This window comes from Sorex araneus, chromosome 3 (assembly GCF_027595985.1).
Source record: "Sorex araneus isolate mSorAra2 chromosome 3, mSorAra2.pri, whole genome shotgun sequence".
NCBI lineage: Eukaryota > Metazoa > Chordata > Mammalia > Eulipotyphla > Soricidae > Sorex > Sorex araneus.
The window spans coordinates 193,630,079-193,645,101 of NC_073304.1; the positions used below are offsets into that span (position 1 = coordinate 193,630,079).

A 15,023-nucleotide genomic window follows, 5' to 3' on the forward strand; every position below is an offset into this window, starting at 1 on the left:
TGAGACTGTCACATTAAACCTTCTGCAGGTTGGCTGAGAATCACCTGGAGGGGCTCGAGGCTTCCTAAGGACCCCATCACCACCACCACACCACCACCACCACCAAACTGGGGAACCAGGGACGTGGCTCGTGTGCTAGAGTGCATACTCTGCGTGCAGGGTAAAACCCTGGGGCAACACATGGTCCCAAGCACAAAACAACAAAAATGCCCTCTGGTACTTTGTGAATACATCTTAGAGCAGGGACAGAGGATGTAAGGAGACCAGAAGGCAGTTAAAGTCATAAAGATGAGACAGTCACCTGGACCAAGTTGGTGAGAGAGAGAATGGAGAGAAGGGGATGAATTTTGGGGAGTATAGGAAGTGAAGCTGTCAGGCCTTACTGATGTAGAGAATAAGGTAAAGGTCATAGGATCCTGGAGAGAAGAATTTGTAGATAGAAAAGGTGGTTATAATCCATGCTAGCCTAGGCCATTTTATCCATAAGCCCTATATTTTCTTCAATAATAAAACTGAAAAATTGAGGTAGGTGATTTCTTAAGAGTACTGTACCTTTGCATTTTTATAATAATAGACGGAACTAATATTTCTATAATATTTTCTATTTATTGTACATTCTCTTAATAAATCAGAATTATAAATAGAAATAAATCTTAAAAAATTGCTATTTCTGCTGTAATTCCAAGAACCTTTTTTTGTTTCTTGATTAATTCCCTTGTTAGACTTCAGCAGTGGTTTAAAATGAATAATTTCAGGGGCCGGAGCAATAGCACAGCGGGTAGGGCGTTTGCCTTGCACGCGGCCGACCTGGGTTCGATCCCCGGCATCCCATATGGTCCCCCAAGCACCGCCAGGAGTAATTCCTGAGCGCAAAGCCAGGAGTAACCCCTGAGCATCGCTGGGTGTGACCCAAAAAGCAAAAAAAAAATAAATAAATAAATAAATAAAAATAAAATGAATAATTTCAGGGCCAGAGAGATAGTACAGGGGTTAAAGTGCCTGGCATGTAAACCACCATTGTTTGATTGTTGTCTCCAAATAAGTCCTCTGAGCACCACTGGGTGTGACCCCAAAACCAAACTAAATAAATGAGTCTCTCTGATAGGGAAAAATACTCTTTAGACCCCTTGTTGCAGTGGGGTTTTTTTAAGATGGGTTTAAGGGGCAGAACCTGATACCAAATTATAGACGTTTGTTTAATAGACTATACAATAATATAAACAAGAAATACCAAATGTACATTAGCTGCAAGTATGTTTCTAACACCATTTGTAGCTTTTTCTGTTAGATTATAGATTGTTAGAGTCTCCACATAGCCACACTGGAAAGTTAGCTTAACTTCCCAATTTCATTAGCCAAGAATATAAAATCTCAGATGCCAGGTGGTTCCTAGAGGCAAGTACTGATGCAGTGTACCTAGCAAAGCTTCCTTTGCTCCCCTAAGTTCATGGAAAGGATCCTAGTTGATCTAGAACTCTAATTCAATTTTTGCTTTATCGTTTATCACAGTTTTACAAGAACCTTCTCTAATCATTGGTATTTAAGGGACTAGGACAAACACTAGATTCTCCTGTTCTTTGCTTTTCTGACTGGCTTCACTCTCAGCAAGGCCTTCAGTGTCAGTATCATTATTGTGTTGGAAATTCAGGGAAAAGGACCATCAGTTGCCAGTGTTGCGTTGCTTTGCTGTATGCCTCTCTGCCTCAAGCTTTCCAGCATTTTGAAAAACATATTTTGTGAGTTCACTTCCTTGACTCTGTAATGCTTTGTCATTCACTTGGTTCTGATCCAAAGTTTGGTCTGAAACCAGGTATAGTGACAAGAGAGATGGTACAGGAGGTAAGGCACTTACCTTGCAGGTAGACATTTCCACGGACCATGGTTTGAGCCCTTGAACTATATATGGTTCCCTGGGCCCAGAACTAGGAGTAGCCCCTGGGCACTACTGGGTTTAACCCCATTCCCCATCCCCAAATAAATAAAATCACGGTATTTTTTTAATCACACATCTGGCACTATTACAGGGATTGGGGACTTAACAGTGAACAGGACAGACAAAAATCTTTGCCTTGCCTTTATGTAGTTTACTTTCTTTGTTTTTTTTTTTTTTTTTAATTTTTTTTTGGTTTGCTTTTTGCTTTTTGGGTCACACCTAGTGATGGCACAGGGGTTACTCCTGGCTCTGCATTCAGTAATTACTCCTGGTGGTGCTTGGGGAACCATATGGGATGCTGGGAATCCAATCCGGGTCGGCCATGTACAAGGCAAATGCCCTACCCTCTGTACTATTTATTGCTCCAGCCCCCAGTTTACTTTCTAATAGGGAGAAACAAATAAAATACAGAATAAATATGCCAGAATTTATATGCCTGGGTTTCTGTGGTGAAATATTAAACAGGAAGGAAAGATCATAGATCATACTAGCATAGAGACTGTATACTTCCAATTAAAGTCACAGTATATTTCCCTAAAGGTAATTTTTCCATTTGTAACTATATTTTTGGGAATATGGTTGTAGTCTTGGTACTATATAATGGCTTTTGTCTAGTATCTTTTTATCCTGAATGCCAAATGCATCTGTCAGAAGCAAATGAAATTTCTGAGTTGTCCACCAGAGAGCAGACTTGGATTTATAATTTCACTCCTAGGTTTATACCTTTGTGTACAGTGAATGTTATTTTGGAAGAGCTGAATCTCTTATAAGAAAACACAGTAGTAGGGTTCCTGGAGATTATGTTTTGGAGAGCTTATTTTTTTTCTAATTAGAACTTGCCTGTCAGATTTAAAATATTCCTTTCTGAGTGTTACTCATTTACTTGAGTGTAAATGACTGGATAATTTATAGTCATGGTAAGCAATATAAAACAAAGTGACATTTCAAATTGTAGTACTATAAAATCTGAACAATGTCATCCTTATTCAAGACTTAATTGATGAAAATACTGTTTTCTTTTTAGTGAAGCAGAAGTTTTTATTGAATGAAACTTACTTAGATGTGAGAGGACAGAAAGAGAAGAATACGTGTTCAATAGGTTTGAAAAGCAAGCCAAAAATAAACACTTTTGAAAAAAATGCAGAGGTACCCAAGAGATAGTTCAGTGGGTAGAGCACTTGGTTTGCATGTGGCAGACCTGGGTTCAACCTCTGGCATTCCATGTGGCCCCCCAAGCCCACCTGGAGTGATTCCTGAGCATAGAGCCAGGAGTAAACCCTGAGCACCACCTGGTGTGGCCTAAGAAAGAAAAAATTAATAAATAATGCAGAAAGGTATAAGTATGTTTCTGCAAAATGACTCATTGAGAATTTAGTTAGCAAAATTCCAGATTTCCTCATAGGATTTTTGGGATTTTAATTTTCTTTTTAGTTTTTGGGCCATACCAGAGATCACTCCTAGTGATGCTCAGGTGACCACTTGGGGTGCCAGGGACCAAACTTGGGTCTACTCTTTGCAAGGCAAGCACCCTGCCCACTGTACTATCTCTCCAACCCCTTCTCATGTCGTTTTGGAGAGAATGATTGAACATGTTCTTAATTTCAAATAGTCTATATTCCCTTTTTGATACATTACTTCTAATAGGAAGTGAAAATAAGCTATCATATAAGTTATATGTAAATGCAAATTATGGTGTAAAATATTCATGTTTAGAATATGTTTACATTGTTTTCTTTTTTGGGTTTTTTTTTGCGGGGGGGGGGGTTACACCCAGCGATGCCCAGGGGTTACTCCTGGCTCTGCACTCAGGAATTACTCCTGCAAGTGCTCAGGAGACCATATCAGATGCTGGGGATGAACCAGGTAGGCTTTGGGCAAGGCAAACACCCTACCCACTATACTATCACTCTGGCCCCTAGAGTATATTTAAAAGCCAGTAGAGAGACTGGGGAAATGACCCAAAAGGCTGAAACACATACTTCAAATGTGGAAGCCCTGTTCAGTCCCTAGCACCACATGGTCCCCCAAACACATATGGGAGCAGCCTCTTGAATGCTGAGCTGAGAGTTGCCGCCCAGAATTACCAGGTGTAGCCCACAACCAAAAATTAAAACTGGCAGAAATTCATGTAATAGTCACTAAGCCTGACCCTTGGCTTTTATTTATTTATTTGTTTGTTTGTTTATTTATTTATTTTAGGCAAGGTCCTCATTGTGCTAGATAAGCTACCCTTGAATGACAACCTAATTGATCAGAATGACCCTTTTGATACATTCAGCCATAGATGGCCACAGTTATTGGTTGAAAATGCACATCATTTAAGCCTACAAATCCTTCAGCTAAACATTTTCATGCAGTACCTTTTTTATTGTTACTAATTGATCATAGTTGCCCATGGCAGTGTCTTACTCTTAAAGATGGAGCCCTGAAGTGTCCATTCATGATGTTCGTGCTGAGCAAATGCAAAATGTCTCTCTGGTCCATGTGCCTCCAGCCACAGCTCATTCATCTATGGCTTGAGCAGCTCAATTTCAGTTGCTAACATGACGCTCTGCTCCTTTATTTCTATGGTAGATCTGGGGATGATACATCATTAAAAGAGATGTGGTTTAAGGACTAGCTATTCAGGCTCATAAAACAAACAGTAAACCCCAGTCAAGGAAAACAGTACAAAACAGGGAAAGGCAGGCATAAGCATAGTCTCTGTGGATTAATCGGTCTTTTCAAGATAATAGATTCAGGTTTTGTCTTCCATAATAGCCTGTGAATAAAGAATTTCTTTGTCCTTAATTATATGTTTTATGTCATTGCCAAAAGCCTGTTTGTAGTTTTTCACCTTTGATTCAGAGAATAAGTTTGAACCTTTGGTATAAGGTTCCAGTATGCCTTTAATATTCTTTTAGGCTTAGAGTACACTGGGAACGATAAAGACGTAACACAATATTGGTGGTCGATGATGACATATGTATGTATACTGAGAAATGGGAGATACTGGGCTTTTATTCCCTAATGGATGAGGAAATTAGATAGGAACTAGGGTATATAATAAATTTTCTTAAAAGGCCAATATGGGGAAGACCTGGGGGCTCAAACAACTACTCAGGTATGGTTGATGAGTACCAGAAAATAAGCTACCTAAATAGTCTTTCAGGATAAAAGTGGTAAAACATAGAGTTGTTAGGAAGACAGGTAGAAAAAAAGTCATTATTTTGTTGTTCTCTCTAGAAGCAGTTATCTTTGAAGAAAATGGAAGGCAAGGGTTAAAAAAAAATAGGTTCTGTCCTATTAGAACAGCAAGTTCTCCAAAGTGGGGGGCCAAAGGAGGCAAGATAAGAGTATGTTCATTCTGGAATATAACTTTGTTTTTTTTCTGTGTGCCTTCCCTTTGTGGACATGCTTACTGCTTTAGGGTACCTTGGAGATTTGGCTCAGGTCATATTCAGATATCTATGTCTCGCCTTGGTAGAGACCTTTGCAACAAAAAGAACCCATAGAAATTGTAGGACATTTGTAAAAATAAGGGGTGGGAGAGTATTAGAGTTTTAGATAGTAGAGTCTTGGAAAATACTGCCTTTACTTACAGATAAAGCCTCGCAATCAGAATGTGTTTTTTTGTTGTTTTGTTTTCAGTTTCTGGAACATGTCCCTGATGTTTTGGGGGCTATGGCAAGCTGTGCTATGCCATGCAGTGCCAGGGTTTGATCCCATGTGGAAAGCATATGTTCTAACCCTTTCAATTAGCTCCCTTAAACTTGCTCCCTGACTCAAAGTACATTTTTCTGGGGCGGGGTTTGGGGGTGGGCTGGGAAGAGTTACTTGGGGATCAAATCCAGGGTTCATATGCAAAGCAAGTGCTCTGCCGCCGAGCTGTGTCCTGGTTATTTGAGGGAGGAGATACCTGCCAAGCAGTATTTAGGGGACTTGGGGTTGCTCATGGTGACACCTGGCCAACTGGGCTGGACAGTTCAGTGTAGGACTTGAGGATGTGGTCCTGCTTGGGCCCTGCAGGACTGTGAACCACCTATGTTACATTTTTTAAAGATGTAGCAAACTTGGCATGGAAGAGTCTTTCTACATTCTCTCTACACATCTTTTTCTTTAAGATTGAACATAAGATATTTAAAGATGCTAACTTGAAAGTTACATCATTAGGAAATATGGTCTCTCAACCCCAAAAATGAACCCTACTAAAGCTTATTTCTGTTCTAATAATGTCTTTAGTGGGCACTGTCACTCAAGTTGTGGCTGAGTGATAGGAGTAACTTTACAGGACCAGAGCAATAGTGCAGTGGATAGGGTGCTTGCCTTGCACACAGCCGACCTGGGTTCTAGTCCCAGCAACTCATATGGTTCCTGAAGCCTACTAGGAGTGACTCTTGGCCACCACCAGGTGTGACCCAAAAAATGAAAACAAAAAAACCTTTTTTTTCCCCCCCATGAGTAAAGTTCCTCATCACACTCAAAGAAAACTCGAGATGCATAAAGGGGGAAAGTTCCACTTTTTAAATACATATCAGTGTTTGTCATTTGAAAGTTAATCACAGAACAGCAGCCTGGGTCTGGTTGGAGTCCATGGTGCAGTTCCTTAGCTAAAGAAGTTAGCAGGGCAAGTACTAATTACTAAATAGTAACATTCCAGAGCTGTATTGTTTGGAGTGTGTATGTGATGGCTCACAAGTTGACTGATAACAAATCACAGGCATCCACCTTTGGATAGACTTCCTGCAAAACTTCTGGCTTGAATTTCAGTCACTGATTTCTTGTGTTTCTCAGCCTAAGCTTGAGGAATATTAAGAGATTAAAAAAATAAAAAAACAACACTTAACTGTGCCAACTGCTTATTTTTCCCCCAGATCTTTCGAGTGGTGTGTATCTGTTTGGGAAATCCACCAGAGACATTCACCTGGGAGTATCGAGACAAAGATAAAAATTATCAGAAGATTGGCCCCATAACGCCCTTGGAGTTTTATAAGGAACATGTCAAGCCACTCTTCAATATGGAAGATAAGGTTGGAGACTGGAACTGGCAGCCAGTGACTTATTTACTTTGAAAAGTCTGTTTACTGTCAGGAAGGATATGAGAGTCTTGAGTTAGCAATTCATGATTGTCAAACTAGACGCCAAACTAGACACTTTGTTCTCCCCTTTCCTCTGCAGTATTTTATACACCTAGGAGAGCTGGTATATCAGTATCTCTTTTTCTCAGTGCTTCTAAATCAGACTTCCACCTGAGCAAGCCTGCCTGCCCTCCTGATTGGGGCCTAGAATCCTTCTCAGGTGCTAAGACAGTGAAAGTGAGTAGGGTGTTTCTTACCGTGGATCCAGAGCACCTCGGTACTGTGGACTCCCCAGGAGTCTCTGGAGGAAGGAAGCAGTATCACGTCCCAATTTTTTTTCTATACCATGTAGGTCTTCACCCAAGAAGCATGGTAAGACAACCAGAGTCCTTCCTTATTGGCCTCTTGACTCTCTTATAAGCAAATGACTTTTCAAAAATTACTATTATTGTAACCCCAGTCCATTTGTGGTATTACCAGGCTTCAGTCCTCCTGTCTTATAATTTGAGATTATGGTTCTTAGAAGTATGTGCTCTTTCTCTTGCTTTTTCAGTACATGCAGTTTTTCAGAATTGATTTGGAGCCAGTTCTACCTGTTGGAAAAACAGGTGCAGTTCGCAAATATGTCCCTAAACTAGTTACAATACGTACGGTGCTCTCTTATTGCTTTGTTGTAGTTCTTATTGTTGTTTAATAGTGTGGGTGTACTGCTTTTTTTAAAAGAAAACCTTTTTATTGAATCGCTGTGAGATAGACCATTACAAAGCTATTCATGATTAGATTTCAGTCATATAGTGTTCCAACACCAGTCCCTCCACCAGTGTACATTTCCCAGCCCCAGGTTCCCTCCCATCACCCCCCATTCCCTACCCCCTGCGTGGCTCTATGGCCTGCCTCTCTCTCTCTCTCTCTCTCTCTCTCTCTCTCTCCCTCCCTCCCCCCATTTCTCTCTCTCTTTTTTTCTTCTCTCTCCTCTCCTCTCCTTTCCCCTTCTCGCCCCTTCTCTCCCCCTCTCTCCCCACCCCCGCCTTTGGGCATTGTGATATGCAAAATTGATACTGAAAGGTTATCAAGAATATATCTTACCTACTTTTAACCCTTAGATCTTGTCCAGCACGATCATTCTCAGCTATTGTCATACTGGTCTCTTCTATATCTTACCTGCCTGTACTGCTTATTTTTATAGTCAGAGATAATGAACATGATCAAACATATGAACTTCAAGATCAAGTTTAGGTCTTGCTTGATATTTCCTGCTTTATGTCCTAAGCAGTATAATCTTGATGTTAATAGATTTGTTTAGTGAATGACCCTCGACCCCAGCACAAATACAACAAACTTTACACAGTGGAATACTTAAGCAATATGGTTGGAGGAAGAAAAACTCTATATAACAACCAGCCCATTGACTTCTTGAAAAAGATGGTTGCTGCCTCCATCAAAGATGGAGAGGTTAGTACTGTTTCTGTGTCTTTCACGTGGCAGGGTGGGGGTGGAGGGTGGGAGGTTAAGCAACATCCTTCCACTTCTCTGGTCTAATAGATTTTTGTTTGATTGTCTCCTTGCTCACATCCAGGCTGTGTGGTTTGGCTGTGATGTTGGAAAACACTTCAATGGCAAGTTGGGCCTCAGTGACATGAACGTGTGAGTACAAGGAACTTGAAGCAGACAGTCATGTGTGGGTTGTTAATTAATTTATAGTTCTTGGGCCACACTGGCTGTAATCAGGGATCACTACTTGCAGTGCTTGGGGATCTTAACGAGGTGCCTGGGAATGAACCTGGGTCAGCAGTACGCAAGACTAGTGACCTGCCCATTGTACTCTCTCTCTCTTCAGCCCCACTTTTGACGTGTTAAATTTAAGTATTATAGCAGTGGTCAAAATGAATTTAGATATAGAATTCATGGTGAATTCAAGGTGGTTCTATGAGTTTTTAAAAGGCAGTTTTGAAAATGGTTTTTAGAGTTTTCTTGCCAAATTGATACTACAATCTCTTCTTGTCTGCCTTTTGATATTGATATATATATATGTATGTCTAATCATTCCATATGTTCCTGAGTACTCTATGATGTAGGGAGTAGAAGAATCCCATTGAAATGTTACATTTTTGCATACACCATGTTCTGTAAAGAGAGCACCCCAGATTTATTTGGAGCTATTGAGCCCCTTTGGTTTCTTCTATGTTCCTTTACTATCCAGAGGAGTGCCAATTTCCCTTCATAATTGTACTCTTCTTTATTCTGTCATTCTTTTTACAGCTATGACCATGAGTTAGTGTTTGGTGTCTCCTTGAAGAACATGAATAAAGCTGAGAGATTGACTTTTGGTGATTCACTTATGACCCACGCCATGACCTTCACTGCTTTCTCAGAGAAGGTATGACCCTCAGCTTGTCTACTGCAGTGTTGGCACAGATGGCCCTCCATTCTTTTGTGGACTGTTTATCCAGCACTTCAGTACTGATGCATGAATGCATGTGATTTCTGTTAAAGTTAGTTTCTAGTAACCAGGAGATAGTACAGCAATTGAGGTGCATATCTAGTATGTTCCCGACCCAGATTTGTTACTGATTCTAACTAATAGTGATAGGAAAGTAAAGGTGTACTATAAACGAGAAGTAGAGAACCAAAACACTTAATAGGTGATCCCCAGTGTGGTCCTGAAGGTATCTGAGGCTCAGAGTAAGTAGTACTACAAATAAAGAGATTTGACTCGTGTATATTTGATTTTTGGCTATTTCTGAGGCTGAAAATTACTGATCTCCAAGAAAACTGGCAAGAGTAGAGCAAATCCCATATAGTTGAGAATCCTGCAGATACAGGCAAGTGGGAGTTAACAGGCAATAATATTAGGAGATAATATAGGCGCCAACTCTCTTCTCATGCTACAAAGATGTAAGTTATTTTGGCATCACCAAATACCCTGAGTAAACAGGAGAGAGAAGTGTTTTCCTAAATGGAGTCTTTCTCTTAATCCCTCCCTGTGTCAGTAAAGACAATAAATAGTTACCAAATCATTGTTCCATAAGAAAATGAAAATCTGGGAGCCAGAGAGATAGCTCATTGAGCTGGACCACCATGACACCACGTGGTCCCTGACCAAAGCTGGAAATGACACCGTCAAGCACTTAGCCAGGGGTAGCCCCAGAGGTGTGGCATTGGAAAAAAAAAAATAGAAGAAAGTGAAAATCTGAGCTGGGAGGATAACTCAAAGGACTAAAAGCACATGCTTTGCATGTGGGAGGCCCAGGTTCTATCCCTGGCACCACATAAGCCCCTCAGCACTGCCAGGTAGGCCTACCCCTACTTTCCACACAAAATTAAATTTAATCTATTAATGAAGATTAAATTTTAGGGTTTTATGAATGTAGTATAAGGTGTTTTTTTTTTACTGTTCTATTTAATATTTGTATAACTCAATTGTATAACTGAATTGTATAACTGAATTTTTTAATAATTTGAAAAGTATCATTATCTTAAGGAGAAAATCAGTATGATGAGAATTTGGTTTTTGTTTAAAACTGTGGCCAAGGGGCCAGAGAGGTAGTATAGTGGGTAGGGCGCTTGCCTTGCGTATAGCTGGCGTGAACTTAATCAATGGGAGTCATTTGGTACCTCAAGCCCACCAGGACTGATTACTGAGCTCAGAGTCAAGAGTAAGACTTCAGCACAGCTGGGTGTGGCCCCAAAACAAAACCCCAAACAACTGTAACCAAGTCTTAGAATCAGTTTTAAAATAAAGTGGGCCAAAGTAATGAGTACAATGAGTAGGGTGCTTGCCTTGCCTGCAGCCAACCTGGGTTCAATCTCCAGTATCCCATATGGTCCCCCAAGCCCTGCCAGGAGATGGTCCCTGAGCACAGAGCTAGGAATAATCCCCAAATGCCCCCCAACTGTGCCTCCCCCAAAAAACATATAATCGGATGCCTTTGCAAATAGAGCTGATTTATTAAAAACAAGAATCATCGGCTTTAGATAATGTGCACTTACTTTTAATATTTTAGTACTACATTTTTCTCAGCCAACTAGTATTTTAACAGACTTATATTCTGTATAGAATTGAATGTAGAGGAGAAAAATAGTATTTACCACTGTGCTTGGCTGATCTTTTTTTTTTTTTTTTTTTTTGCTTTTTGGGTCACACCCAGCGATGCTGAGGGGTCACTCCTGGCTCTGCACTCAGGAATTACCCCTGGCCGTGCTCAGGGGACCATATGGGATGCTGGGAACCGAACCTGGGTCAGCCGCGTGCAAGGCAAATGCCCTACCTGCTGTGCTATCACTCCAGCCCCTGATCATATTTTTATATCCCCAAAAAAATTCCAATTCTATTTCTGTCATTTCTTCAGTTAGAGTAGAAAATAGGTGGTCCTGATCATGTATGTCTTGACTGAAACAAACCTAAAGTTACGTGACACCCCAGTGCGAGATCTAGTGTAATGGTCTATGTAATGGCATTCACTCTTCTTGCAGGATGAACAGGAAGGTGCATTCGAAAAGTGGAGAGTTGAGAATTCATGGGGTGAAGACCATGGCCACAAAGGTGAGCTTAATTTGGTAAAACTGACTCAGGTGAATGGATTCTGCTCTGTTACTGCGTCCTAAGAAGCACACATGGAAAGCTGCCCAGTGTGGAGTAGTTTGTAATTACTGGTTCTGTTGGGAGCTGCAGCATAGTAGAGCAGGTAGGGTGCTTGCCTTGCATGTGACTGACCCAGGTTTAACTCTCAGCATCCCGTATGGTTCCCCAGCATCACCAGGAGTAATTCCTAATGCAGAGCCAGAAGTAACCCCTGAGCATCAGCAGGTGTGGTCCAAAACAAAATAATAATAATAATTATTATTATTATTGGTCCCATTAACTAGACTATGCTAGAGAAGAACCTAAGGACCTTGTTGGCTTTTAAGATTCCTGTAACAAACTGGCATCCCAAATAAATTGTGAGATCAGTATAGGTTAGTATGTATTGTAACTCATGCTCACCCCTCTAAGACCTCATATCAGAACCACTTAGCAATGAGAAAGTAAGTACCATATGCCAGGACACTTGCTAAGTAATATTTGGTGTGTTTTCATAATATGCAAGACTCTAGAAAGTCAGAAATCTTCTGAGAATGGGATTTAAAAAAAAAAAAACTTAGGCGTTTATTAGACTCCATAAAATGAGTAAAACCTAAAAAGGAAAGAAACCTAAAAGTAAAGTTCTACTCTTCAAATTTTTGTTGTTTGTTACAGAAAAATTTAAATACAGAATACAAAGGGGCCTCACATATTAGGCAGGTGCTCTGACTCTTGTCATATTGCTAACCCAGATCATATTTTAAGTACTTGTTTATTATAGATAAAAGCGTTTTTCTTTTCAATTTCTAAAAACTACAAATGGATTATTTTATTCATCATGTAAAATCACAAAGGATTTATATAAATATTTACTTGTTATTGGTTCAAATTACTCACGAAACAAGTGAGACCTGTTTCCATGCTGAAATGCAAAAGGGATAAATCCAACTTTAAGCAAATGGTTACATCAAAAATTCATGTTATATATGAACTTGCTTTTTTAAGTCATTTTCATTGTTATAACATTGTTCATGATTTATTACATTCAATATTCCAACACCAGTCCCACCACCATTGCATCTTCCCCCACCATTATTTTCAGTTTTCCCAACAACCCCTCAAACCTGTCCCTATAGCAAGCCCTGAATAATTTATTTTATATTACTTACTATTTGCTAAAAATGATCAAAAAAATGTTTCCTTGGAAGAAAGTGTGTGAATATTGTTGTATCTCACTAGACATAAGCCCTTGTAGAAGAGGTCCCATCCAATGTGATGTAGAGTTTGTGGCTGCAAATGCATCCAGGTACTCCAGGCATTCAAAAATTTTGAATGGGATGATGCCACTGAAGTTAAATTTTTAACTTCAGTTAAATTTTAACTGGATGGTCACTTTGGGTGCCCCAGACAAGAGCCTGGTACGGGCTCCAGAAGCACCTCTGCAATGTGCTGATCTCTTTTGAGATTTATTTGTGAGTCTCTGGATCATGGCCGGTCATTGTGCTTATTTGGTGCCAGAGGTAGTTCATGGACATGACTGCCAGGCTTCCAGAAGAACAGAGAGATGGAAAGAAGTAGCCCATCCCCGACTCTTGTAAGAGCCTGGAGATTTCAGTCACAAACCCCATATACCTGAGTTTTCCAACAGATTAATTTCTGGATGAGGCTTGTGCCAAGCAGTAGCGTACAGCAATAAGCATGGTACCAATTGTGGAGGGTGGAGGTTTTCTGCTGCCAGGGCTCTGGGCAGGTGGTGGGCTCACCTGCCCCACTCCAGGGTGCCCTGAATAACTCAGCCTTGCAAGGGTCCAGAAGCATCTCTGCAACTTGTTGATTTCTTTCGAGATTTATTCAGATAAAAACTGTTTAATCTAGATAATCTAATATTTAATCTAAATAAATGAGTGAGATCATCTTCTACCCACTATTTGTAACCAGCTTGTTTTGTAATGTATTTTCTGTGCCATTAAATAAATGCAGAGGAAATAATTTACCTTATGCTTCAGATTTTATGGTTTCAGTTGCCATAGTGTATCCTGCATGTTGGTATATGCATGTATGTTATATACTTGGTGATCTTTTGTAGCATCCAAGAGTTCGTGTTTGTATTAGGCAGTGGATTTTTACTGGGAAACAAAGACATTACAGCTTACTTAGGTTAGTTAGAAATCTGGGGGAAAGTGGGTATGGATGCCAGGGGGATACTCAGATACATAGTGTCAAGCTTCAGTGTTCATCTCTTAAACCTAGAGCTCATTTAATTTGTCAGGTCTTTTCATCTCCCTGTGAAATGATCATTGGTTGGTTTTGTCTATCTGTCCTAGAAATTTTATATGAGACTTAGCAGCTCAGTGCTTTATATAAGTAAATACAAGCATTTTCAGTGCATTTCTATTCGTTATCACATACTTGCATGTCCCCCTCTGTGATGTCTATTATTCTGTGGTTATGGGATGCCAGTTACATTAACTTATGAAGTAAGGGCAATTGTAATTTTAATTAGTGGTTTCTAATAAAGTGAATCTCATTTTAAGACCAAATACATATTCATATCAGGTAGAGGAAAGTTACAAACTTTAACAAGGCTAGCAGGAAATTGAAAAACAACTCATAATTCAGATATATCTATAAATCAAAGAAGTTAGGGCCAGACTCCTTATCTTACCTCTGGATTTCCCATACTTTTGCACCTCTGCAAATAGTTCTTTTTAAAATGGACACTCCTCAAAATAGTCTTTACATGTGTTGTTTCCTATTGGGACTCTAATTATTAGTCCCTTTTTTAATACCAACAGTTGCTTTGTTTAATTATAATTTTGTTCATTTCACTTAAACTGATGTATCATTAACAATTTGTGAAATGAGTAAGGTTATATTTGAAGAGTTACATAATTTGTATTCTATTTGAAGAGTTTTCTTAGATTTCTCTATGCCAGTGTATGTTTTAATAAGAAATCAAGAGTATTTGGGGCTGAGGGTTGGTGGGACAACATCTTTAATAACTGAAACAAGTGTTTCCCATATAAACCTTTTTCTTAATAAAATTTCCCTAAATACAGAGACTGTAGAAATAGGATGATGGGGAGGCCACTTGCCTTGCACATGGCCTATCCAGGTTTAATCCCCGGCATCCCAGGTGGTCCCCTGAGCATTGCTGGGTATGACCCAAAAGGAAAACAACAAACACATTTCCCCAAATTTGTTAAATACCTCTTTTTTTAAGAAAAGGACTAGATTTGTAGTATAGGGGTTCTATATTATACTAATACAGCCAACCTGGTTCAATCCCCTATACTACCAGGACTGATTCCTGAGCAGAAAGCCAGGAATAGGGCGGAAGAGATAGTACAGTGAGTAGGGTATTTGCCTTGCATGCGCCTGACCAGGTTTGATTCTGGCATCCTCCGGGTCCTCCAGGCCTGCCAGGAGTGATCCCTAAGCTCAAATCCCTAAGCCCTGGCACTGCTGGGCA

The 15,023-nt window shown here is 40.0% G+C and overlaps 1 protein-coding gene across 2 annotated transcripts in view; it reads left to right on the forward strand.

Annotated features, from left to right (window-relative positions):
* BLMH (bleomycin hydrolase) overlaps positions 1-15,023 on the forward strand; it is a 43,694-nt gene that overhangs the window by 12,041 nt on the left and 16,630 nt on the right. For both annotated transcript variants that reach the window (XM_004604999.3, XM_055130986.1), the window contains exons 7-11: positions 6,787-6,942; positions 8,284-8,442; positions 8,567-8,634; positions 9,250-9,367; positions 11,464-11,533. In XM_004604999.3, coding sequence (XP_004605056.1) covers positions 6,787-6,942; positions 8,284-8,442; positions 8,567-8,634; positions 9,250-9,367; positions 11,464-11,533 — 571 coding nt within the window. The remainder of the gene's footprint in view (positions 1-6,786; positions 6,943-8,283; positions 8,443-8,566; positions 8,635-9,249; positions 9,368-11,463; positions 11,534-15,023) is intronic.